The sequence below is a fragment of the Staurois parvus genome, unplaced genomic scaffold (genome assembly GCF_062004578.1).
Source record: "Staurois parvus isolate SC_StPar_1 unplaced genomic scaffold, SC_StPar_1.0 ptg000048l, whole genome shotgun sequence".
In the NCBI taxonomy this organism is placed as follows: domain Eukaryota; kingdom Metazoa; phylum Chordata; class Amphibia; order Anura; family Ranidae; genus Staurois; species Staurois parvus.
The window spans coordinates 4,054,849-4,078,772 of record NW_028317844.1 but is presented as its reverse complement, the minus strand read 5'-3'; the positions used below and the strand labels follow the sequence as shown (position 1 = coordinate 4,078,772).

At 44.1% G+C, this 23,924-nt stretch overlaps 2 protein-coding genes across 2 annotated transcripts in view; one reads left to right on the top strand and one right to left on the bottom strand.

Moving 5' to 3' along the window:
* SESN1 (sestrin 1) overlaps positions 1 to 5,611 on the bottom strand; it is a 236,210-nt gene extending 230,599 nt beyond the window's left edge. The window contains exon 1 of the mRNA XM_089664781.1: positions 5,342 to 5,611. Within this exon, the coding sequence (XP_089520907.1) occupies positions 5,342 to 5,596 (255 nt within the window). The 5' untranslated portion in view covers positions 5,597 to 5,611. The remainder of the gene's footprint in view (positions 1 to 5,341) is intronic.
* Positions 5,612 to 16,016: 10,405 nt separating this feature from the next.
* Positions 16,017 to 19,176, top strand: LOC149470309 (uncharacterized). The gene is given in 2 exon segments (XM_089664770.1): positions 16,017 to 17,479; positions 17,482 to 19,176. Coding segments are annotated over 2 exon segments (2,100 nt in total). The 5' UTR covers positions 16,017 to 16,758; the 3' UTR covers positions 18,861 to 19,176.
* Positions 19,177 to 23,924: the final 4,748 nt, after the last annotated feature.

The following is a 23,924-nucleotide window of genomic DNA, read 5'->3' as shown; positions in this document are numbered from 1 at the left end:
GTCATTTCTGTCTGTAGCCATTTTCCTCTGTTATCTGTATGAGCCATTTTAACCAGTTTTCCTGACACCAAGAGGTAAAAAGGTGACAAGGGAGGGACCTCCAGCAGAATGACAGCCTCAGCTCTGTTCCTGTATGCTGTGTGAAGGGGGTGTGTCCCTTCCCTCCAATCATTTCCCAGAGCTCTCCTCCCTGAGCTCTGCAGATTGAAAATTCAGCTTCCTGCCCCCTGCTTTCTGGAAGCTCAGAGAAGCTTTATAAATTCTGGACTTTGAATGGATGTAGGGGAGAGAGGACTGCAGATAAACAGGGACACTTATGTAGGAGGATATGTTTCATCTCTGTATATCACTTGAGGCTAGTCGTTTAACTGGGTTTACAGCCACTTTAAGCTGATTGGCTTGAAAGATGCCAAGGCCACCTAGAAATGCTGGAGTAATAGGCAAGCTGATCCCTACAGGGAGTCTCTGAAATGACAAAGAGGGAATCAGTAATTTTAAAAGAAAATGTGGCTGAGAGATTAACTTGAAAAGTCTGTAAAGCATCCAAACAATTGAGAGAAATCTCAATGGAATGTTCTAGATCAGGAGAGAGGGATGGAAGTACAATGTCCTGATTAATGTGGAAGGAAGACATCTCTATGACACACAAGAAAAGGTTGTTTGCTGGACAAGACCACCAACTTGGAATCCCATCAGTGGTGATGGCAAACAAAAAGGCCACTTTGTGAGCAGACAGAGAGATAGCTCTGGTAAGTTCAAAGAGTGTTTTTTCAAGAGCCAACAGAACCAGGTTTAGGTCACAAAGAGTCACAGTTGGGCATATAAGCAGAGCTATGTAAGCAAACCCCCTGTACAAAGACTTTTGCCCAAGAATGACAGGTAAGCAATATTTGAAATGAATCAAGATTTGACCCTTGATAGCACTATCTAAAAGTAGACCTTCAAACTCCAAGTGATGGGTTGGTTCCAGCTCCAGCTTCTGAAGGTTCCCAATTCACCCAAACCTCTGGAGAGTTTGAACAGTTTTGTGGACATTAACTGATAAAGTCTGTGCCAACTGTTCACTCTGTAAGAGGACATCCAGGCATCCCAGTATAGGAATACCATGTGAATGCAGTGAGGGTAGTACAGCAACCAACACCCTGGTGATAACAAGAGTTGCATGTTCACAGCATTTCTGCAGGCATTCTCCCCTTTTACTCAATAAACAACCAGCACTAATTAAATGTGCATATGGAAATAAGTAAATTTACTTATATATACATGCCTCTTTATTCTTGCCTTCAGCCATTCTCCTTGGTCTGTTCAACCCCTCCTTTGAAACCTATGTACTATTTAGAAAATTATTTAATTGTAGATTGCTCCTTCTTCCTCTATTTCTGGTTGGCCACTAATCTGACACAGTTTGTTTTCCTGAAAGCTTGTGAGATCTCACAGTTTAGCTGCAAGAGGCTCTGGAAGGTACAGGTGAGGTAGCCTTCCCAGGGTGCATCTGTAATGCCAGTGTTACCTCACATATGTCTCTACAGATCAGGAAATTGATTTTAATGGTAAATAATTAGCTAAATACATTTCTGACTTATAAACCGACTTGCAGATGTTTTAAAAGGTGCATTTTTAGTGTGGATGGAGGGGAATGGTCTACTTTAAGGTATAACTAAAGCCAAAACTTTTTTTACATTTTGGATGGAGTTGAGAGGGATTAGAATACTTGTCAATTTTTGAATGCTGTTGTGTCCCCATTGGGGAGGTTCACTCTCCCTGTTTGCCAAAAGTGAAAGGAAATCCTAAATGCTGGGTTGTCACCAGGACAGGAACAAAGGGGAATTTCCTCTCACTTCCTGGGCCTGAAAGTGAAATTTCCCCAATTGGACACAGATGAACAGATGGGACAGGGTTTATAAACCTCCCTTATTCCTTATTTATTTAAAAAAGAAAATAAATTTGATTTAGTTCTACTGTAACTGTTCATTCTCAGCCCTCTGTTCACTGCTATGCCCTAGTAAGGAGCTGTGTGCAGGTACCCACATTAGTGAATGTCAATGAAGAGAAAAAGAGCTTCTATACAAAGAAGATAGAGGACAAAAATATTCAGATGTTCACTGGCTCAGGGTAGGCTGCTCACAACATACAAGGCCTCCAGTGGGTACTCAGCAAGTTGGGAGAAGAACAAACATGCACTAATGGAAGGGGCACCAGATCAAAGAACAAAAGAGTCCAAATTAATTTATTAGTTTATATTTTAAAAATCCAATGCGTTTCAGGGGCCAGAAAAAAAACTCTCCCCTTCAGAAGGATTCCAGTTAAAATAAGATCCTTGAATGGACCCAAATGGAACGTTTCTGTATAAATCCATCTAGGAAACTACTTGCTGGATCAGGAGAATTATTGACCAGCAGTATCTGCGTGAGAAATCAAGAACAAGATCTCTATTCAAGGTTCTTTTTTAAACTGAAGCACTGATAAAGGGGGAGTCTATTCTAACCCCCAAAATGTTTTTTTTAAAGTATAAACTAATACATGAATTTGGTCTGTATTACCCTTTGGTCTGGCACTCTATCCATTAGTGCAAATGTTTTTTCTCATATTAGTAAATGGACACGAATCGACTGCATAGACTCACCCACACAGCTGAATTTGACAGGTAAACAGAGAGGTGCAGGGCCTTGGATGCACAGGCTCTGCGCACCCATCCCCGGGTACCTGTCAAACTCAGCTGTGCAGGTGAGTCTGTACAGCCGATGTGTGTCCATTAACTAATATGGGCTGTCTGCATGCAGCTCAGTGCTCAGCTGTATGGGAGAGTGTCCATGTGAATAAGCCCTAAAGCCTATAAAAAATTACTCAGATAAAAGGCAGAGTGAATACACCTAACAATGCAATAAAGCTGGCTACTCTGTATCATACAGTGTAATGATTCTTTATTGACTACATGGCAGGGTATAGCAAATAACATCCTAACGCGTTTCGGCCAAAGCCTAAGGCCCCTTTTACATGGGTGGACCGATCAGGTCCACCTGTTGGACCAAACATTGTTCTCTACGGGGAGGCAGATTTAAATGCCCATGTGTCCGTTTACGCCCGGCTGCATCCAAACTGACAAAAACAAACTGAGGGAGATCTGTTCCCCATCCATCTAGTGCAGTGATGGCGAACCTTTTAGAGTGCCCAAACTTCAATCAAAAACCCACCTATTTATCGCAAAGTGTCAACACTGCAATTAAACCTGAATACTGAGGTTTTAGTTTAGAAAAAAAACTACTCATACATTAACATCTTTTTCTTTAAAAAAAAAACAATAACAGAACTTCGTTCCAAAATATTACATTGACCACCAGCACAAGGGGGCAAAGTTCCACTGACCACCAGCAGAGTGGGGCAATGTTCCACTGACAACCAGCACAAGGGGGCAAACTTCCATTGACCACCGGCACAAAGGAGCAATGTTCCACTGACCACCAGCACAGAGAGGGGCAAAGTTCCACTGACCACCAGCACAAGGGGGCAAAGTTCCACTGTCCACCAGCACAGAGTGGCAAAATTCCACTGACTAATGACACAAAGGGGCAAAGTTCCACTGACCACCAGCACAGAGAGGGGCAAAGTTCCACTGACTACCAGAACAGAGGGGGCAAAGTTCCACTGACTACCAGAACAGAGGGGGCAAAGTTCCACTGACCACCAGCACAGAGGGGCAATGTTCCACTGACCACCAGCACAGAGGGGCAATGTTCCACTGACCACCAGCACAGAGCGGCAATGTTCCACTGACCACCAGCACAGAGGGGCAATGTTCCACTGACCACCAGCACAGAGGGGCAAAGATCCACTGACCACCAGCACAGAGGGGCAAAGATCCACTGACCACCAGCACAGAGGGGCAAAGATCCACTGACCACCAGCACAGAGGGGCAAAGTTCCACTGACCACCAGCACAGAGGGGCAAAGTTCCACTGACCACCAGCACAGAGGGGCAAAGTTCCACTGACCACCAGCACAGAGGGGCAAAGTTCCACTGACCACCAGAACAGAGGGGGCAAAGTTCCACTGACCACCAGCACAGAGGGGCAATGTTCCACTGACCACCAGCACAGAGGGGCAATGTTCCACTGACCACCAGCACAGAGGGGCAATGTTCCACTGACCACCAGCACAGAGCGGCAATGTTCCACTGACCACCAGCACAGAGGGGCAATGTTCCACTGACCACCAGCACAGAGGGGCAAAGATCCACTGACCACCAGCACAGAGGGGCAAAGATCCACTGACCACCAGCACAGAGGGGCAAAGTTCCACTGACCACCAGAACAGAGGGGGCAAAGTTCCACTGACCACCAGCACAGAGGGGCAATGTTCCACTGACCACCAGCACAGAGGGGCAATGTTCCACTGACCACCAGCACAGAGGGGCAATGTTCCACTGACCACCAGCACAGAGGGGCAATGTTCCACTGACCACCAGCACAGAGCGGCAATGTTCCACTGACCACCAGCACAGAGGGGCAATGTTCCACTGACCACCAGCACAGAGGGGCAAAGATCCACTGACCACCAGCACAGAGGGGCAAAGATCCACTGACCACCAGCATTTGGCCTGCTCTGAAAAAGGCATCTGAGTGCATTTCTTACCTTGTGAGCCTGTGGGGGCTTCTGCTAAAAATCACAGTCCAGTGATCCCAGTCCATGTACATATATATATATAATTTTCTTGGCAGCACACTGACTGGACGAGTCACGGGTAATGAGTCGCAGCTTGTGACATCATCGCCTCGTGCAGCTACACCTTTCTGAGCATGTGCATTGGTCCCTATGTGTGGCATTACTCAATGCCCGTCTGTTGGGGTGACTTGGCTAGCATGCCAACAGAAAGGGCTGCTGCGGCACGCATGTCATAGGTTTGCCACCACTGATCTAGTGGATCCGATGACAGATGTAAACGGACAGGTGGTCTGTTTACATCCAATCGTCCCATAGAGAGCAGCGTTCTGTGTCTGTACAAGCAGAGCGGACACGGACCTATCATCCGCCTGCTCAGCGTAGATCAGCAGACAGATCCCCTGCTGAGCAGGTAGAATCACTTGGTTAAGTCCGCCCATGTGAAAGGGTCCTTATTCATAGCATGAGTAAGGCTTCGGACGAAACACGTTAGGGCATTATTGCTGTACCCTGCCACGTAGTCAATAAAGAATCATTACAATGAATGATGCAGAGTAGCCAGCTTTATTGCATCAATGGATTACTGATATAACTTAAAGGCACTTGGGCCAGAGCATCACTTTCCATTCCCCCTGGAAATCTGCAGTAAGGCACATCTTGTCTTTCTGAGAGTGAATACACCTACCTGAACCAGCTTGAGCACCTCCAGGCTTTTTCGTCTGACATCCGGAAAAGGGCATCTCTTGGAGAGCATCAGGAGTCTAGCCAAGGCCGGATGGAGATCTGAAGGGTCAGTAGAGTCGGTCCCACCCGTCACAGGCACTGCCACATTGACCTTTGTCTGTACACCTTCACTGATGTTCTGCATTGCCAGTTCTCTGATCTCAGGGTCCTTACTGCACAGACCCTTCCAAGTCACCTTCTCCTCATCGGTGATCATGCTGAAAACTAATGGTGATCACAAAAGTTCTTGTCCAACAGCCAAAGATTACAAGGGCCCTAGCCACACTTTTATTTGTCTTTCAAATCGAAATACAGTTCAAATCAACATTGCAGCTTCTTCTGTAGTGCCATTCGCTTTTATATTGTAACTGTTCCTAACACAAACACCAGATTTATAATAGTCCTCAGTCAGCCACGTCCATGTACAAAGTCCTCGGTCAGGTAATGAGGAGCTCTGCTCAGGGATGATGGGCAGGATGTATGAGGGGCCCAGTGGTCCCCAGACTACACAGTAGACAGGGCTGTGCTGTAGCCAAGGTAGTCCTCAGTCAGCCAAGTCCATGTACAAAGTCCTCGGTCAGGTAATGAGGAGCTCTGCTCTGGGATGATGGGCAGGATGTATCAGGGGCCCAGTGGTCCCCAGACTACACAGTAGACAGGGCTGTGCTGTACACAAGGTAGTTCGTGTAACAAGTGGCACGTCTATCATACACTCTCCTTCCAGATAAAAGACATCCTGGATATGAGCTCTGCACACACACAACTCAGCACACGCCCACCGGCACCAACAGCCATGCCAAGTTCATTCACATGGCGCACAGGCGCTTAGTCCTCCCTCACAGCACAGCGCACTGCCAGTCCAAGCAGCGCCAGATGAGAAATCCTTCCAGCTTCCTTCTTGTTTATATCCCGCGCTTCGCTCGCTTCACACGGGGCCCTCTACTTTCTGGAGGGGTTTTTCCACTCTCTTCCAGATCCTTCCAGCCGCCTGTCTCCTCCTCACTCTCACAGGAGCCTGGGAGGAAGGGCGGGCTCACACCCCACACTGGGCTCGGTCCATGACGGTGGAGCAGGATGCTTGTGGTGTTTCCTGCCATGTCCTGTGTAGTAGAATGTCACCTTGCTCTGTGAAGAAGACATTATGGCTGGCTTGTGTTGGTATCCTCACTGGCTGTGCAAAGCTTTAGAACATTATTATTTATTTATTTATTTCAGGTACTTACCGTATATAGCGCCTCAGTTTACACAGCGCTTTACATATATTGTACATTCACATCAGTCCCTAACCCTCAAGGGGTGTACAATCTAAGGTCCCTAACTTACATTCATATACATACTAGGGCCAATTTACACAGGATCCAATTAACCTACCAGCATGTCTTTGGAGTGTGGGAGGAAACCGGAGTACCCTGAGGAAACCCACGCAGTCACAGGGAGAACATGCAAACTCCAGGCAGGTGGTGCTGTGGTTGGAATTTGAACCGATGACCCTAGTACTGCCAGATAGAAGTGCTAACCATTTAGCCACTGTGCTGCCCAATGCTTTTTATTATTATTATACAGGATTTATATAGCGCCAACAGTTTGCGCAGTGCCAGAGGCGGACTGACCATTTTAAAACTCGGGCACTGCTCGAGGGCCCGGGGTCAGTAGGGGGCCCCATGAGATGCACCTGGTACCTTTTTCATAGGCTTTTTTGAGTTTGGGCAAGGACACGGGGCCCCATGATCCCCTATTGCCTGGGGACCCCATGATTTGTCACTCTGCCCCTGCGCAGCGCTTTACAGCATGAAGGTAGGCATTACAGTTACAATACAATTTGGTACAAGAGGAAACAGAGGGCCCTGCTAGTTAGAGCTTACAATCTAGGAGTGAAGGGTTGAGTGATACAAAAGGTAATAGCTGTGGGGGGATGAGCTGATGGAGGAAATAAATGGCAGTTTACTAGTTAGAAGCAGGATAGGCTTCTTTAACTGCTTCCCTGCCGCCGTATAGCAGATAAACTGCTACATGGCAGCATGGGTGCGCAAAATCACATATATATATATATGTGATTTTGCATTTCTGGGTAGGAGATGTGCGAGAGCTGTATGCAAGCCCTACCTGTGCCGCCATTCATGGCCTCGAATGTCAATGATCAGGTCCCAGCCGGTGATTACTCACCAGTGCATGGTGATTACTGATGGGGAGGAAGACTGTTTTGTTAACAGTCTTCCTCCCTGTCAGCTCGGGGACACTGCTCAGGATGGCTGTGCACAGCACAGCCATCCCGATCAGTGTGCTTACAGTGAAGAACACACCCGCGCCCCCTAGTAAAACACTCCCTACACATAGTTAACACTTTGATTGCCCCTCACATTAAACCCTTCCTGCCCTGTGTCAGTGCAGTGTCAGTGCTGTTTTTTGGCACTGTATTGGTGTCACTGGGGATGTCAGTGACACCAAGTTAGTTCCCCCCAGTGCCAGAATGGCCGCCGCAGTCCCGCTAAAAGTCACTGATCACTGTCATTACTAGTAGAAAAAAATAAATCCCAGTATCTATACCACCATTTGTAAACGGTATAACTCACATAAACCAAGTAATTTACACATATTGGGATTTTTTCTAGAAAAGACATATAGCAGAATTCATTTTGGCCTAGATTTATGACGAAATTTGATTTTTAAAATTTTTATACTGGACATGTTTAATAGCAAAAAGTCCAAAATATTGTTTTTCTCAAAATCCCAATACATGTTAATTAATTGGTTTACATGAAAGTTACAGCATTTACAAATGGCAGCATAGATACTGGAATTAATTTTTTTTTGATAGTAGTAATGGCAGCAATCAGCGACTTATAGCGGGACTGCAGTGGGAATTCTGACACTGCGGTGAACTGACTGCCACTGACATCCCCAGGGACACTAATACAGTGATACTAATATAAAGCACTGACACTGTACTAATGACACTGGGCCAGAAGGGGTTTACATCTGGGCAATCAAAGGGTTAACTGTGTGCTGTTTTACTAACTGTACTGTGTGTGTTGTACTGTGTAAGCAAGAAAAAAATGTCACCAGCACTCCAAGGATCACCAATATGGGTCCAAAGGTTTTAATAAACCATCACATAGTTACAGCAAGGCAACGTTTCGGAGTCTCGCAGGACCCCTTCATCAGGCATGTGACCATGTCACATGCCTGATGAAGGGGTCCTGGGAGACTCCGAAACGTTGCCTTGCTGTAACTATGTGATGGTTTATTAAAACCTTTGGACCCATATTGGTGATCCTCGGTGTGCTGGTGACATTTTTTTCTTGCTGATTTTGTTCGGTTCCAGCCGACGGTCACTGCAGCACCCACTTATACACACAGCCATTTTTAACACAGGAACGTGTGCGTTTGGATCATACATTTGCGTACTGTGTAAGCATGCTGCTTTGTATTGCTCTGCAGAGCAATACAAAGCAGCATGCTGGGGCTGCCACGGGAAAGATCTGTATTGTTTACATGCAGACCTCTGTCAGTGTTCCTCGGCGATTGCCAGGTGCTGGCGGGGAATCTCCATCCGGGACCCAGTGATCAACAGCTGTAGCCACCAATGGTGGCGCAAGTAGGGCGGCACGTGCGTGCGTTCCCTACCCGGAAATGCACAATCACACACATATACGTATCACAGCCACTCTAAGCAGACAGTCGGACTGTCAGTCATCTCTGTCTGCTCTCCAGCACTCACTGGAGAGCTGGGTTGTGGAGGGGGAGGGAGCAGCTGGCTCAGCCTCTCAACGTATTGCAGAGAGGCTAAGCCAGGTGCTGCTCCAGACTCGGGTAGATCCTGACTTTACCCACCTCCCGCCAGCCATATAAGGAAATGACGGGCGCAAGGCGGTTCTCTCATACTGGGAGGACGTCATATGACATCCTCTCACTCTAAGCACGCATGCGCAGCTCTGGGGGCGCACAGCGCGGCGATCGGTAGTGCTCTGTGTCCCTCAGACACAGCGGATCACCGATCAACAGAAAGAGCCGAAAACGTCAGTTTGGTCATGTGATCAGCTGTGTCCAACCACAGCTTATCACATGTAAATAGGGAAATTCTGGCATTTCTCTCCTCATGAGCTGTCACGCTGACAGCTCGAGAGGAGAGCCGGTAATCATGTACACTGATCATCAGGGCACTGTTGATCAGTGTGTCCTGATGATCAGTGTAGCCTCAGCAGTGCCACCTGTCAGTGTCCATCAATGCCAGCTGTCAGTGCTCATCAATGCCACCTGCCAGTGCCCATCAGAGCCTCATCAATGCCACATATCAGTGCCTACCAGTGCACATTGAAGGGAAATGTATGTCTTTTAGGTCTGTCATTTTGTTTTTCCCCACTCCATTTTATATTCCATGTTGATTAATTGTTTTGTATTATAACCAGAATGAGTTAATGAAAATATGCTATGTCAGTTATGTGTTACAGAAATGTACTCACAATATTCTTCTATCTCTTATCTTAGCTTAGCCCTGGTAGAGACGGTGAAAGTATCCAACTATTTCTTTGTATTAACAAGCACCTGTTTCTGTTATGATACAATTAAATGTCAAATATTTCTGTCCCATGAGAAAATAATTGTTTGTTACTTATATCTAATTACAATGCCTGGGAAAGATCATGTTCACAGCCTTGAAAAGTATCTAGCCAGATTCTATTGTATGTAGCAGATAAGTTTTTTGTAATATTATAGACGCATTCCTTATTCTTGGGAAAGCTAAATTTTGCTTCTCATCATTATTCAGGATTGACGTAAATGCTTGTATTTGTATTCAGCCAATCAATTACTGAGAATTAAGTTTTTCCCAGATACTTTGTGCCCCCCACCTTTCTTTTTTGTTATATTAATCCTCTTCCCGCTAATAACAAATGTAGATTAATTTCACCTACACTGTGTGCACTTGTCTATTACTTAGGTGAAGTTAGTCTTCTGGACGTCCATACCTTCAAACAGACTGATCAAGACAGATAGCCAGGGGCTAGCGACAACCTTTCAATTGGAGGTCCCACCGAGATCGGGAGGTCAACCCGTTTGCGGTCACCCGGTAAGATAAACAAAATCTGTCTGTCTGTCCGGCTGTCCGTGGGCTCTGACTAAACTCTCGATCTCTGAACTGTGACAGGAGTATTCTGGGAATACTTAATTGAGTCTCAGGGAGACTCAGATAAGGAAAGGTGATTTCTGTAGACGGGGTCTACATTTAAAATACCTAGACAGGGTCTAGGTTAATTACAGTCTTAACGAGTCTGTTGAGGGTAACCAACTTTCTTTTCTTTGCTTCTATTATCAAATGCATAGAGTATAAGATAATTTGTTTATGCAAATAAGTGAACCCGGTTGGTAAGTGAACGGGTCGAAGTTATTGAAATAGAGTCAATATTTAAGTTCTTACTGTCTATCCTTTGTTGAGAGTGATAAGTGGTCACGTGTCACTCGACCCGCTCCATACTGTCAGCACGGCTGAAGTACCACTGTGACTAGCTCACGTTTATGGAAGGCGCACCAAAGTGAAAACTGCGGTGGCAGCTGAGCACTGTGAGCATTCCACTAGATCTCACATATGTGTGGTGTATTGATCCAACATACCGGGGTAGATGTAGGAAAACACATAATCAGACACATTTCCGTTGACCCTTACAACATACACCAAGCGTCTCCTACCATAGGTAATCCAAAACAGTACTGTAAAAGACAGTACCTTTATAAACATAATTTTTCCTTTTTAATACATAACGATTTTATTGGGCGAACTTTAGAAGATTTACGATTTTTTATTAAGTCATTTAACAATTTTGTAGGACCAATATGGGAGGTGGTAAATCTAAATCAATTTCCCACCCCCCTCCTCAAGCTGAAGAGACATGCAAGGACTACATAGCTCGTGTCTGTGGCACGGACTATTTCCTCATTAACCCTTTTGTAGATAATCTTTCCGAATGGACTGAGTCCATGGGAAGTTGTAGTCCTTTCCCTAGGAACGGGGCGAATGATTCCTTCCATATGGATATGGTAAAGGGGCTGTGTTTAGGGGATAAGGAGGCATGGCCATATTTTGGTCCCGACCCTCAATGGGACCATAATTATATGGAAGAAGGAGGACTAAATTGGTTAACATATGCTCCACACTGGTATGAGACAACTGATAAGGGACAGAAAGTGAAAAACAAAAATAGTCAGGTTAAGTTTCACGAACTACAAAATAAATTGACAGCAAATATTAAGCCCAACAAACCTCCTCCATATAAACACATCTATCCCTCTTTATCACAAAAGGACATAGATGAACTTATGATGACTAGTGCCACCCTATTACCCCCACCACCCACTGTTCCCACGGTGCCTGACCAAAGACAAGACGTTCCCGGAGCAGACGGTTCACCCGTCATAGCAGACACAACAACTCATGACCACCCAGAACAGGAATCTGACGAGGAGGAAGGTCCTCCTCCCTCGAGACATGAGACACAACCTGACTCCACGCAGTCCAAAGCCACCCCAAGACAGTCCGTTTTAAAGATAGAATTACCACGAAGGACAGGTAGGAATACTAGCAAGAGTAATGAAGCAACACACCTGCCGTTTATGATGGTTGGGGAGCAACTCTTAAAGAAACCAATCGAAATCGAGGACATTAATAATATAGTGAAACACTGTCCCAAACCAAACACGGCACCACAGGGCACCATTACTTATTTAAAGAAAGCATGTTGGGGGAGAAATTACACTCAGAAGGACATGCGGTTAATCATAGACGGAGTTGTAGGGACACACTCTGGATGGGATTGGACAAAGGTACCCTCCATTAACAACATTCAAACGGGTGACCCCAATGCTAATCCCATTGTTCCCTATCCCACAGCCTCTACCTATGCCCTTAACACCCCAGAGGGACAAGAAACCATGTGGCAGGAGATTATTGACCATATGATGGAGATCTTTAAAACCAGATCCTCCCTTTCCACTGCTATAGCCTGTAAACAGAAGGGCTCTGAGACCCTTACTGAATTCTGGAGGAGATTTGATGCCTGTTGGACTCAGGAAGCGGGACTGGAGAAGACTAATAATGCCAGCCTCCTGATTTCAACATGGATCAGTAATACCCTGCCACACTTGACGGTCCCAATCAGGCAAATGATTCCCTCATGGACATCCGATACACTAGATGATTTTCAGAAACAACTTTATGATAGAGAAGCTGCAGGATGCTTTGACATCAAGAAAACAACGCCCTCTACACATAACTACGACAATATCCTCGCACCACAGAGAGGAAACCATCCCCGTGGAAGAGGTAGAAGGGGAGGACAGACAGGTAGAAGCGCCCCTAATAAATACCAACAACCCCAAACTCACCGCAACTTAGATTTCTCACCGGTCCAAGACCCACAGGTTTGCTATAACTGTGGCAGGCCAGGACATGCCCAATGTCCTGGCCTGCCACAGTTATAGCAAACCTGTGGGTCTTGGACAGAAACTGTCCACAACCCAATAAAAAACAACAACCTAGGAATGAAAGCGCAACAATCACACAAAAGCCAGCACCACCCCAGTTCCCCATAGATTGGAATAACCACCAAACCTCACGTTTCTGAAGGGGCCCGGAGGCTGGTATCCCGACTTTTCCTCAGATCACTGACAGTTGGAGGGAGGCTCCCTTGATTGTTCTCAACATCAATGGATCCTCCATTCCATTTCTCATTGATTCTGGGGCAACCACTAGTGTGATATCTGAAGAACACTATGATGGTCCTAGAGGAAAGTCGGAGCCTTCTGTGGGTATAAATGGGATACCAACAAAAACTTACTGCACAAGATCACTCATCATTACAACAGATGCAGGAGATGTGGTAACCAAACATGTGTTCAGGATCATACCAGGGTGTCCTGTAAATCTACTAGGGAGAGACCTCTTTGACAAATTAAGTCTTTCCATTTCAGTCTCCCCACATGGTGGGGGATTACAGGCAGAATCTCCACTGTTACCCATCTCAATCCCCAGAGGCAAACATCAGGAAGCCCTACCCGAGATCTTGGCTTTCCAGGATCTCCCAGAAGAATTATGGGCTACAGAAGAGTTTGACACCGGTCTAATCTCCTGTACCCCATACAGGGTCACCTTAAAACCAAATGTGGCCCCAGTGTTTCAAAAACAATATTCCCTGTCACAAGAGAAAATTGAAGGTATCACCCCAATGGTTGAGAGGTTCTTACAGGAAGGTATTCTAGAAGAGATTATCTCTCCCTATAATACCCCTGTGAACCTGGTAAAGAAACCCAATGGTACATACCGATTTGTACAAGATCTGAGAGCGGTTAATGACCTGGTGCAGCCTATAGCCCCCATAGTACCAGATCTAAATGCCCTTCTCACTCGCATACCACATGACGCAGCAGTATTTACTGTAATTGATCTTAAAAACGCCTTTTTCAGTGTCCCAGTTGACAAGGAGACAAGACCCATTTTTGCTTTTTCCCTTGATGGGCGGCGCCAACTGACCTGGTGCAGAATTCCACAAGGCTTTGTGGACAGTCCCGTGGTATATAGCATTGTTTTACAGTCCACTCTAAGGCCCTGGCAACCCCCCCAAGGTTCGGTAGTACTACAGTACGTCGATGACTTGATGGTCTGTAGTAAGTCATGGGAGTCCTGCCAATCAGATAGTGAATCACTGATGTTATGGTTATGGAAGTGTGGTCACAAAGTGTCTAAGCAAAAGTTGCAGTGGTGTAAGGGACAAGTACAGTATTTGGGCTGTGTCTTCACAAAAGGTCAAAGGAGAATCAGTCCTGAGCGCATCCATGCCATCTTGGGCCTGGTCACCCCACAAACTAAGAAGGAAATGCTGTCCTTTCTTGGAATGATAAACTACTGTAGGCAGTGGATCGCTGACTGCTCCTATTATGACAACATTTTAAGACAAGCCACCCTGAAAGATGCCCCAGACACCATACACTGGTCTAATGAAATGTTACAAGCTTTTCAAACTTTAAAAAGGTCTATGATTGTCAGTCCAGGTTTAGGACTCCCAGACTACAAACTTGTATTTCATGTGTATGCTAGAGAAAATTGTAAAACCATGGCGGGCGTGCTGGCACAAGAACACAGTGGCAAGCTACGGCCTGTAGCTTATTTTTCAAAGGTCATGCCTCTCCAAGTCCAGGGACTCCCCTCATGTTTGCGGGCGTTAGCGACATGTGCTATGATAGTGGAAATGTCAACTGTTCTCACATTAGGCCACCCCACCGAACTTCATACTTCACACGATGTAGTTACTCTTCTTAAGGGTATACACACACAACACATGTCTGCCCAACGACTCAGCGGATATGAGGTCATTTTGATGAGCAACCCCATGTTGCATATCAAGTATAGCGCAAACAATTCAGGTCCAGCAATGATCCTAAACGCACTGTTGGGTCTCAAATCGTCAAATGATCTGGAACCCGAGGCTCATGACTGCCTCAAATCCATTGAGGCTAATACTTCACCCAGACTGGATTTATCAAAGTTTCCAATCCCAAATGCTGATGTTGTTTTCGTAGATGGCTCCTGCACTAGGCCCAACGATAACACTTACCATGCTGGCTATGCTGTAGTTAAACTCCCTAACACCGTTATAGAAACAAAACCAATCCCTTTTCAATCAGCCCAGGCTGCTGAATTGATTGCTCTCACTAGAGCATGTGAACTGTACAAAGACCAGTCTGTCACTATTTACACGGATTCCAAATATGCCTATGGAACAGTGTATGACCATGGTGTATTATGGTCTCTCAGAGGCTACATAGGAGCTGATGGGAAAAAGATTGCCCATTCCCAACTAATAGCCAATTTGCTCAAGGCTCTCACACTTCCCAAGGAACTTGCTGTCATACACTGCAGAGCACATACCAAAGGGGGCGATGATATAACAAAAGGTAACGCTCTAGCAGATTATGAAGCAAAAAAGGCAGCTCAACAGCAACTTGCTTTACTACAGATGCCCACTCTATGCCCCATCCTCCCAGATGATTCCCAATTGATCACAACCTTGCAGCAGTCAGCTTCCACAGAGGAGCTCAAAGACTGGTGCTATCCTATTTTACAGAAGAATCCAAAGACTGGATTAATCTGCAAAGAGGGGAAACCATGCATCCCACGGTGTAGCGCCCCGATATACATTGCACAATACCATGGGATAGGACATATAGGATGGAAGGCAACCCTAAAACAACTTCAAAAAGATTTTTATATCACAGAAGTGGCGGAGTTAGTACAAGATTATGTGAAAAGATGCATCACATGTATCAGAAGTAACCCAAACAACCCAAATAAAGCCAAGCATCAACCCCTGCCTTACCCCACAACACCTTTTACACATCTTCAAATTGACTTTACACACATACCCCAACCAAAGGGAGGACAACAACCAGCTTGTGTGGTCACAGATGTGTTTTCCTGATGGCCAGAAATGTACCCCACAAAAAGAGAAGATGCCAAAACCGTGGCTAGATTGCTCACACGGGAAATAATACCTAGATGGGGAGTGCCATTACAGATCAATTCAGATCAGGGTCCAGCTTTCACCTCCCAGATCTGCAAGGAGCTGGCCAGATCTTTGTGGATTGAGTGGAAATTTCACATCCCATATCACCCACAGAGTTCAGGGATAGTGGAAAGGATGAATAGGACTATCAAGGATAAGTTAAGGAAGGCAACAGGAGGCACATATAATGACTGGAAAAGGTATCTCCCAGCTATATTGGCAGAAATTAGGATGACACCAAACAAGACTACAGGATACTCACCTTTTGAAATCCTTATGGGAAGACCATTCCCTACCCCCTGGGCCAGGGATATATTCATGACAGGAGACAACTATGATAATATCAGAGATGAATATGTAAGGAAGCTTATTGAAATATTGATAAAAACTGAGAACGATGTTATCCGCAAGCTCCCGTCTTTTCCACAGGAAAATACCCACCCGTTCCAGGCCGGAGATCGTATTGTCGTAAAACAACTGACGAGAAACAAGAAACAGCACGATTTTGCCTATGGACCAGAAACTACGGTCGTAGCAGTAACCAGAACAGCAGTCCTCACTGAACATAGCCCCACCTGGATCCATGCTTCCAGAGCGAAGCTGGTCGAGAAAGGCCCAGGACCAGACCCAAGGGAAACAGGAAAGGAGGTACTAACGGGGGCAGAAAGCCCTGACCTCGAACAGGACAATCAAGAAAAGGAAGTACTAACGGGAGCAGAAAGCCCTGACCTCGAACAGGACAAGGTGCTGTTTATTAAAGGAGGTGAAGCAGGTGATACAAATCCTCGAAGAGTGAGTGAAGCCGGTAACAAAGCCTCTGAAAATAATCAAGATGAGCATTCTATTAGCCAAGGACTCTGGCAAACTATGGATTCTGCTGGGACTGATTACATTTTTAGTGTTTACCCCAATATGGACAGTGACTAACTGTATATACTCCCCAGAGGATTTGGGTGCTGTTCAGGTTATATGTGGTCACAACAACAATGATAAAAACACCTCAGAAAAACACACATTTGATAAAAACACCTCAGAAAAACACACATTTGATAAAAACACCTCAGAAAACACACACCCAATACACACTAGGACCAAAAGAGAAACCAATGTACCAGCACAGAAACCAAAGGTTGCTATAACCAGAGAGGGGAAGATTATTACATTGTGGTTTGACTCTTCTAATACCTATGTTGTTACCTTTTCTTTCACCTATGACGACCTAACAGAAAAAGGGGATGAAGAGAGTAGCAGGAAAAGGGCGCATAAGAGGGAGGGAATAGGTTACATTTGTGTAACTGATGATTATTGGGGGAGTAACTGTGATTATTGGGGAGCAGTGGGATGGAACATAGGAACTGACTGGGGATACAAACCTGACACAGCCATAAATAAGAAGGACAAGAACGGAAAATCCCTCATAAACAGAATGACTCTTACCAAGCCCAATGCCAAAGATACGCTTACCATAGAAAATCCCAGCCCTAGTGATTCGGGAATGTATGTATTTGGGTTATACTGGGGAGGAGGTATATCAGGCACAAGGGGAAAATTTAGGAACAAGACATGCATAATAACAATGATTACAATCCCCTGAGGCCACGTATCAGTACAATTAGGGATATGATTGCCATTGCTGATCCTTCTTTCGAAGATACCGTAGCAGCGGAGACGGGATTTTCAGATGTAAATCTTTGGTTAGAATGGATGAGGTACAGTGCCCTGCAGTACAACAAGTCTAATTGTTATGTCTGTGGAGCAGCCAGACCCCATGTGGGAACAGTGCCACTAAACCTTCCTGAAGATGTTGAAGAATGTTTTCTAAGTCTTTTTACAGGAACACATGACAAGAATGCTTCCTGTGAAACCTGGAAAGCAAAGTATCCCATAGTTACAAAAAAACCCAAACCAGGCGAAGGTTTGCAAATTTACCCAGGGAATTATACCTGCTATAGAGGAGTGGCAAGAAAAAGAAGTTTTGGAAATTTTACAAAAGGTTTTTGTCACACATACAGCAACATTTCATCTAGGCTTTTACAGAATCAGACACAATCTTTAGGCGATATCTACTGGATTTGTGGTGATGGTAAGATCAGGTCTAGATTGGAGAAGGAGTGGTCTGGTGAGTGTGCTTTGGCCAAAGCTATTATGCCCCTGCATATTTTTAGTGAAATTCCTTCTGAGATCCCTGAAGATGTAACAGGAGGTACTCAGAGGTACAAGAGGGAGGCCCCGATGGGTAGTTTTGACCCACATGTGTATATAGACGCCATAGGGGTTCCAAGAGGGGTCCCAGATGAGTTTAAGGCCAGGGACCAGGTCAAAGCAGGTTTTGAGTCAATCATTCCAATCATCACCGTCAACAAGAATGTTGATTGGATAAATTATATATATTACAATCAACAGAGGTTTGTCAACTACACCAGGGATGCATTGAAGGGGATAGCGGAGCAGTTGCAGGCTTATTCCACCATGACCTTTCAAAATCGTATGGTCTTAGATATGATGCTTGCAGAAAAGGGTGGTGTGTGTGCAATGATAAAAGGAACAGGTACTTGTTGTACCTACATCCCAGACAACACTGGGCCAAATGGCAAAGTCACTATGGCTATAAAAAAACTGTCTGATCTGTCGGAAGAGTTGAAAAGGAATTCAGGGATCACTGATCCATGGGATCAATATTTTGGATGGCTCAAGGGATGGAAGCAGATGCTAGCACAAATAGGAGTGATTATTGTAGTCACCCTGATACTTATAGCCCTGATAGTGTGCTGTGTGATTCCCTGTATAAAGAAGCTTATGAACAAAGGTATAGATATGACTATGTACGAGGAAGAAATCCAAGAACAAACTGCCCCACTGAACCCAAAACCCAAAGAGTACAATAGTTATCTAGCCAAATACAGAGAGAAGCAGAAAAAGAACTATGTTGTATAAGGGGAAATTAAAATCATATATGTAAATAATGATTATAAGAGGGGATTGAAGGGAAATGTATGTATTTTAGGTCTGTCATTTTGTTTTTCCCCACTCCATTTTATATTCCATGTTGATTAATTGTTTTGTATTATAACCAGAATGAGTTAATGAAAATATGCTATGTCAGTTATGTGTTACAGAAATGTACTCACAATATTCTTCTATCTCTTATCTTAGCTTAGCCTTGGTAGAGACGGTGAAAGTATCCAACTATTTCTTTGTATTAACAAGCACCTGTTTCTGTTATGATACAATTAAATGTCAAATATTTCTGTCCCATGAGAAAATAATTGTTTGTTACTTATAACTAATTACAATGCCTGAGAAAGATCATGTTCACAGCCTTGAAAAGTATCTAGCCAGATTCTATTGTATGTAGCAGATAAGTTTTTTGTAATATTATAGACGCATTCCTTATTCTTGGGAAAGTTAAATTTTGCTTCTCATCATTATTCAGGATTGACGTAAATGCTTGTATTTGTATTCAGCCAATCAATTACTGAGCATTAAGTTTTTCCCAGATACTTTGTGCCCCCCACCTTTCTTTTTTGTTATATTAATCCTCTTCCCGCTAATAAAAAATGTAGATTAATTTCACCTACACTGTGTGCACTTGTCTATTACTTAGGTGAAGTTAGTCTTCTGGACGTCCATACCTTCAAACAGACTGATCAAGACAGATAGCCAGGGGCTAGCGACAACTTTTCACACATCAATGCCACATATCAGTGCCCATCTGAGCTGCCTTCAGTGTCACCTATCAGTGGCAGTTAGTGCCACCTATCAGTGCTGCCAATCAGTGCCACTTATCAGTGCCAGTCAGTGCCACCTATCAGTGCCACCTAACAGTGCCAGTCAGTGCCACCTAACAGTGCCAGTCAGTGCCATATATGAGTGCTGCCTTTCAGTGCCCATCAGTGATGCCTGTCAATGCCCATCAGTGCCACCTACCAGTGCCTCCTTATCAGTGCCCATCAATGCCACCTACCAGTGCCCATCAGTGCAGCCTATCAGTGCCCATCACTGCAGCCTCATTAGCGCACATCAGTGAAGGAGAAAAATCACTTATTTACAAAATATTATAACAAAAACTAAGAAAAAACTTTTTTTTTTCAAACTTTTCAGTTGTTTTTGGTTTGTTTAGCAAACAATAAAAAACCCAGAGGTGATTAAATACCACCAAAAGACAGCTCTATCTGTCTAAAAAAATTTAAAAAATGATTAAAAAATTCATATGGGTACAGTGTTGCATGACCGCGCAATTGTCATTCAAAGTGTGACAGCGCTGAAAGCTGAAAATTGGCCTGGACAGGAAGGGGGTAATAGTTCCTTGTAGGCAAGGGGTTAAAGTCGGTATCTTTCTGCAGCCTGTCAGCTGAAAACAGGTCACAGGAGTGCAGAATGGAGTGCACTCCTGTGATCCACAGAAGTACAGCCAAAAGAGTTTTGGCTAGTACTTCTTTACTGGTTATGCCACACATTGGCAATCGCAGAGTGTTTTAGTGCATGCCAAATCAGTGCACAATTTTTTAAAAAGAATGAGGGACTTCTTGCCCTTCGTTTCTGTCGGTAGGGCAGCCCATTCAAATGAATGGGCTGCACCACACACAGCTGCACAGATATGAACTAAGTGCTCAATTGCACTTGCGTTTGGGGGACAGTGGGCTTGATTCACAAAGAGATATCTACCTCTTTAAGATCTGTAGTAAAATACCTCTTAGCATGTTTCAAATATTTTTTGCAAATCACTAAAACACTAAAATACCACATGAGCTATTTTCTGAAGTGATCTGGTATTTTAGTAGTGAAAGCTAGCAGTATTTCAACACCAGCAGTAGCCGTTGTGTCATTAACAACCAAAAAACAGATGGCTGGCCGCTGTGTCCTTAACAACCATGACTCATTTGCTGTCAGCAGGATTCCCTGCTGACAGCAGAGTGTAAACTAAACAAGTTACAGAATTAACCACTCACCATCCAGAGGATTTACCCCCTGCCTGACCCGGCCATTTTTTGCTATATGGCGCTGCGTTATTTTAACTGACAATTGCGTGGTCATGCAACATTGTACATAAATTACATCTATGTCCTTTTTTCCCTACAAATAGAGCTTTCTTTTGGTGGTATTTGGTCACCTGTGCGGTTTTTATTTTTTGCGCTATAAACAACAAACAATGATTTTGAAAAATAAACAATATTTTTTACTTTTTGCTATAAAACATATAGAAACTTAAAAAAAAGTTTAAAAATAAAATTTCATAAATTTAGGCCAAAATGTATTCTGCTACATGTCTTTGCTATAACAAATCCCAATATGTGTAAATTAATTGGTTCATGTGAAATTTATAGCATCTACAAATGGCGGTATATATACTGGAATTTTTATTTATTTTTTTTACTAGTAGTGGCAGTGATAAGCGACTTATTGCAGTACTGCGGCGGGCATTCTGACACTGGGGAGGAGCTAACTGCCACTGACATCTCCAGTGACACTAATACATTGATCAGTGCTAATAAAAAGCACTAACACTGTATTAATGACACTGGGCAGGAAGGGGTTAACATCTGGGGTGATCAAAGGGTCAACTGTGTGCTATGTGCTGTTTTACATAGTGTACTGTGTGTGATTTACTAGGGAGACTAGCTGCTTTGTATTGCTCTGCTGTGCAATATTGCCTTTTCACCTCCCCCTCTGTCCTCCCTGCCAAATTTCTTTCAAAAGTTCTTCACTGTGTGATCATCATCATGATAATAACGACGATTACATAAGCACAGTAAGATGCTTCCTGTTAGTTCTTATTTACACTTGTGTTTGAGAGACATTAAAAATGTGCAGCTGAGCCACACTTTTAATGTCCCCCAACCACTCCCCAGTATGCTGTAAAGGCACTGTCACTGTAGTATGGCAATAATGGTGGGGTGTTGTGTAAAAACCCCTCGCTGCTGTACTACGGTGGCAGTGCCTTTGCAGCATAATGGGGAGTGGTTGGGAGATGGTAAAAGTGTGGATCAGCCGCACATTTTTAACCACTTGTCCTCCAGAAGATTTACCCCTCTTCCTGACCAGACCTTTCTTTGCGATACGGCGCTGCGTTGGTTTAACTAACAATTGCGCGGTCATGAAATGCTGTACCCAAATTAAATTTATGTCCTTTTTTCCCACAAATAGAGCTTTCTTTTGGAGGCATTTGATCACCTCTGCAGTTTTTACTTTTTGTGATATAAACAAAAAAAAACCAATGGGGTCAATTCACTAAAGGTTACCACATGCGATATGAAGGTCACGTGACCATTTTTTTTTTTTCCAGAAGTATTGCATGAGGTAATATAAGAGTCAGTTCATAAAAGTAAAATATCAAATGTGAGGCAAATACTGCACATTTGTTAAAATAGTGAGATCAATACTGCAAAAAAAATGAGATAAATCATAAGTCAATTAATTAAAAAACACACATTTGTTATTTATCACCTGGTGTTTGCTGGCGGTATTTTAGAAATGTACAAAATACCAATTAGAGGAACTCTGCACTGGCCAGCAAGTGAAAAGTATACAATATATGAGCCTGGGTTCACACTTCTGCAGTGCGACATATCGCGTGTGATTCGCACAGGAACCGCACCGCATTCCTGTGCAAATCACAGGCGAATTCTGTGCGGTGCGATTTGAGCCATACATTTTGTATGGCTCAAATTGCACCGCATTCACACCAAAAAGTTGCAGGATCCTTTTTTCGGTCCACACTAGAATCGGATCGCATGGGTATTCACACCCATGTGATCCGATTCTGCACATTGCACGGCGTTTTGCAAACCAATTTCGGGGTGTTGTTAACTTACACATCTGCAGCGGTTCGCATGAACGGGGTGTGATTGTGATGCGGTGCGGAATTTCCACGCAAACCGGTGCGAATTCCGAACACTCCTCTGACCTCAGGAGTGTAAATAAATTGTAACATGTCATCAGAGGGAGATTGTTTTGTGAATTAATGTATTAACCTCCCTAGCGGTATGATTATTTCAGATTTTTGGTGCTGAAAGCGGTACCATAATTTTGCATGGAAATATGTAGTTTTTTTTATTGTAGGCTGTAATTTTTAGGAATAACTCACTGAAATCTGTACGAACAAGAGTCTATTAAACATGATATGATAAAATTTGAAACACGAAATCATAAATTATAATTTAATAAATAATCATAAAAAAATAATAATAATAATACATTTAATTCAATAATATAATCAAACCAAAAACACTGAAATTTGAAATAGAGCGCCAAGTTCGCACATTCCTGAGCAAAGTCGCAAAATCGTTTTCAGTGTCTGATGACGAATTTCCCCACGAATCATTATCACTCAATTCTGCAAGTGGTTCTAATTTACTATCGCTGTTCTCTAGCTGGTCTAAACCCTCTTTTGACCTAAAGGGACACTTTTTGGACGCCATGGACATTTCTCAGTTTCCAGGCAGAAAGAACAGTCAAAATGCAGGCAGAGCACAGGACAAAGCACTAGGGACAAAATGTATGTGAAATGGGTTGAAACAGCAATGTTTTACTATGTAAAATTTGTTTGGAAAAAAATGACATTTTTAAAAAATTTCAAATTTCCCGCCGCCGGCGGCGGCAAATTTCAAATTTCCCGCCGCCGGCGGCGGCACCCGTACGTCCCGACGTCACAGGGACCGGAACACAGAAGCCGGATGCTGGCATCGGCTGGAGGAGATGGCCGGGGGCGCTGCAGGGGACACATCGCGGGAGCGCAGGACAAGGTAAGCTCTGCAGGGAATCCTTATGCAGCGCCGCATGGTAAGCCCGAGTGTAGCTTGGGGTTACCGCTTTTGGTACTGACATTTTACCCCGAGCTACACTCGGGAATACCGCCAGGGAGGTTAATAGTTTCACATAATTGCTGTGTGCCTTCTGGTTCAGTGTTAGCCTGCAAAAAAATTGTGCAAAAACAACCAAAAATATCGCAATAATTAAGTGCTAAATATTGCAAAACATAAATTTTTAACACATTTGGTA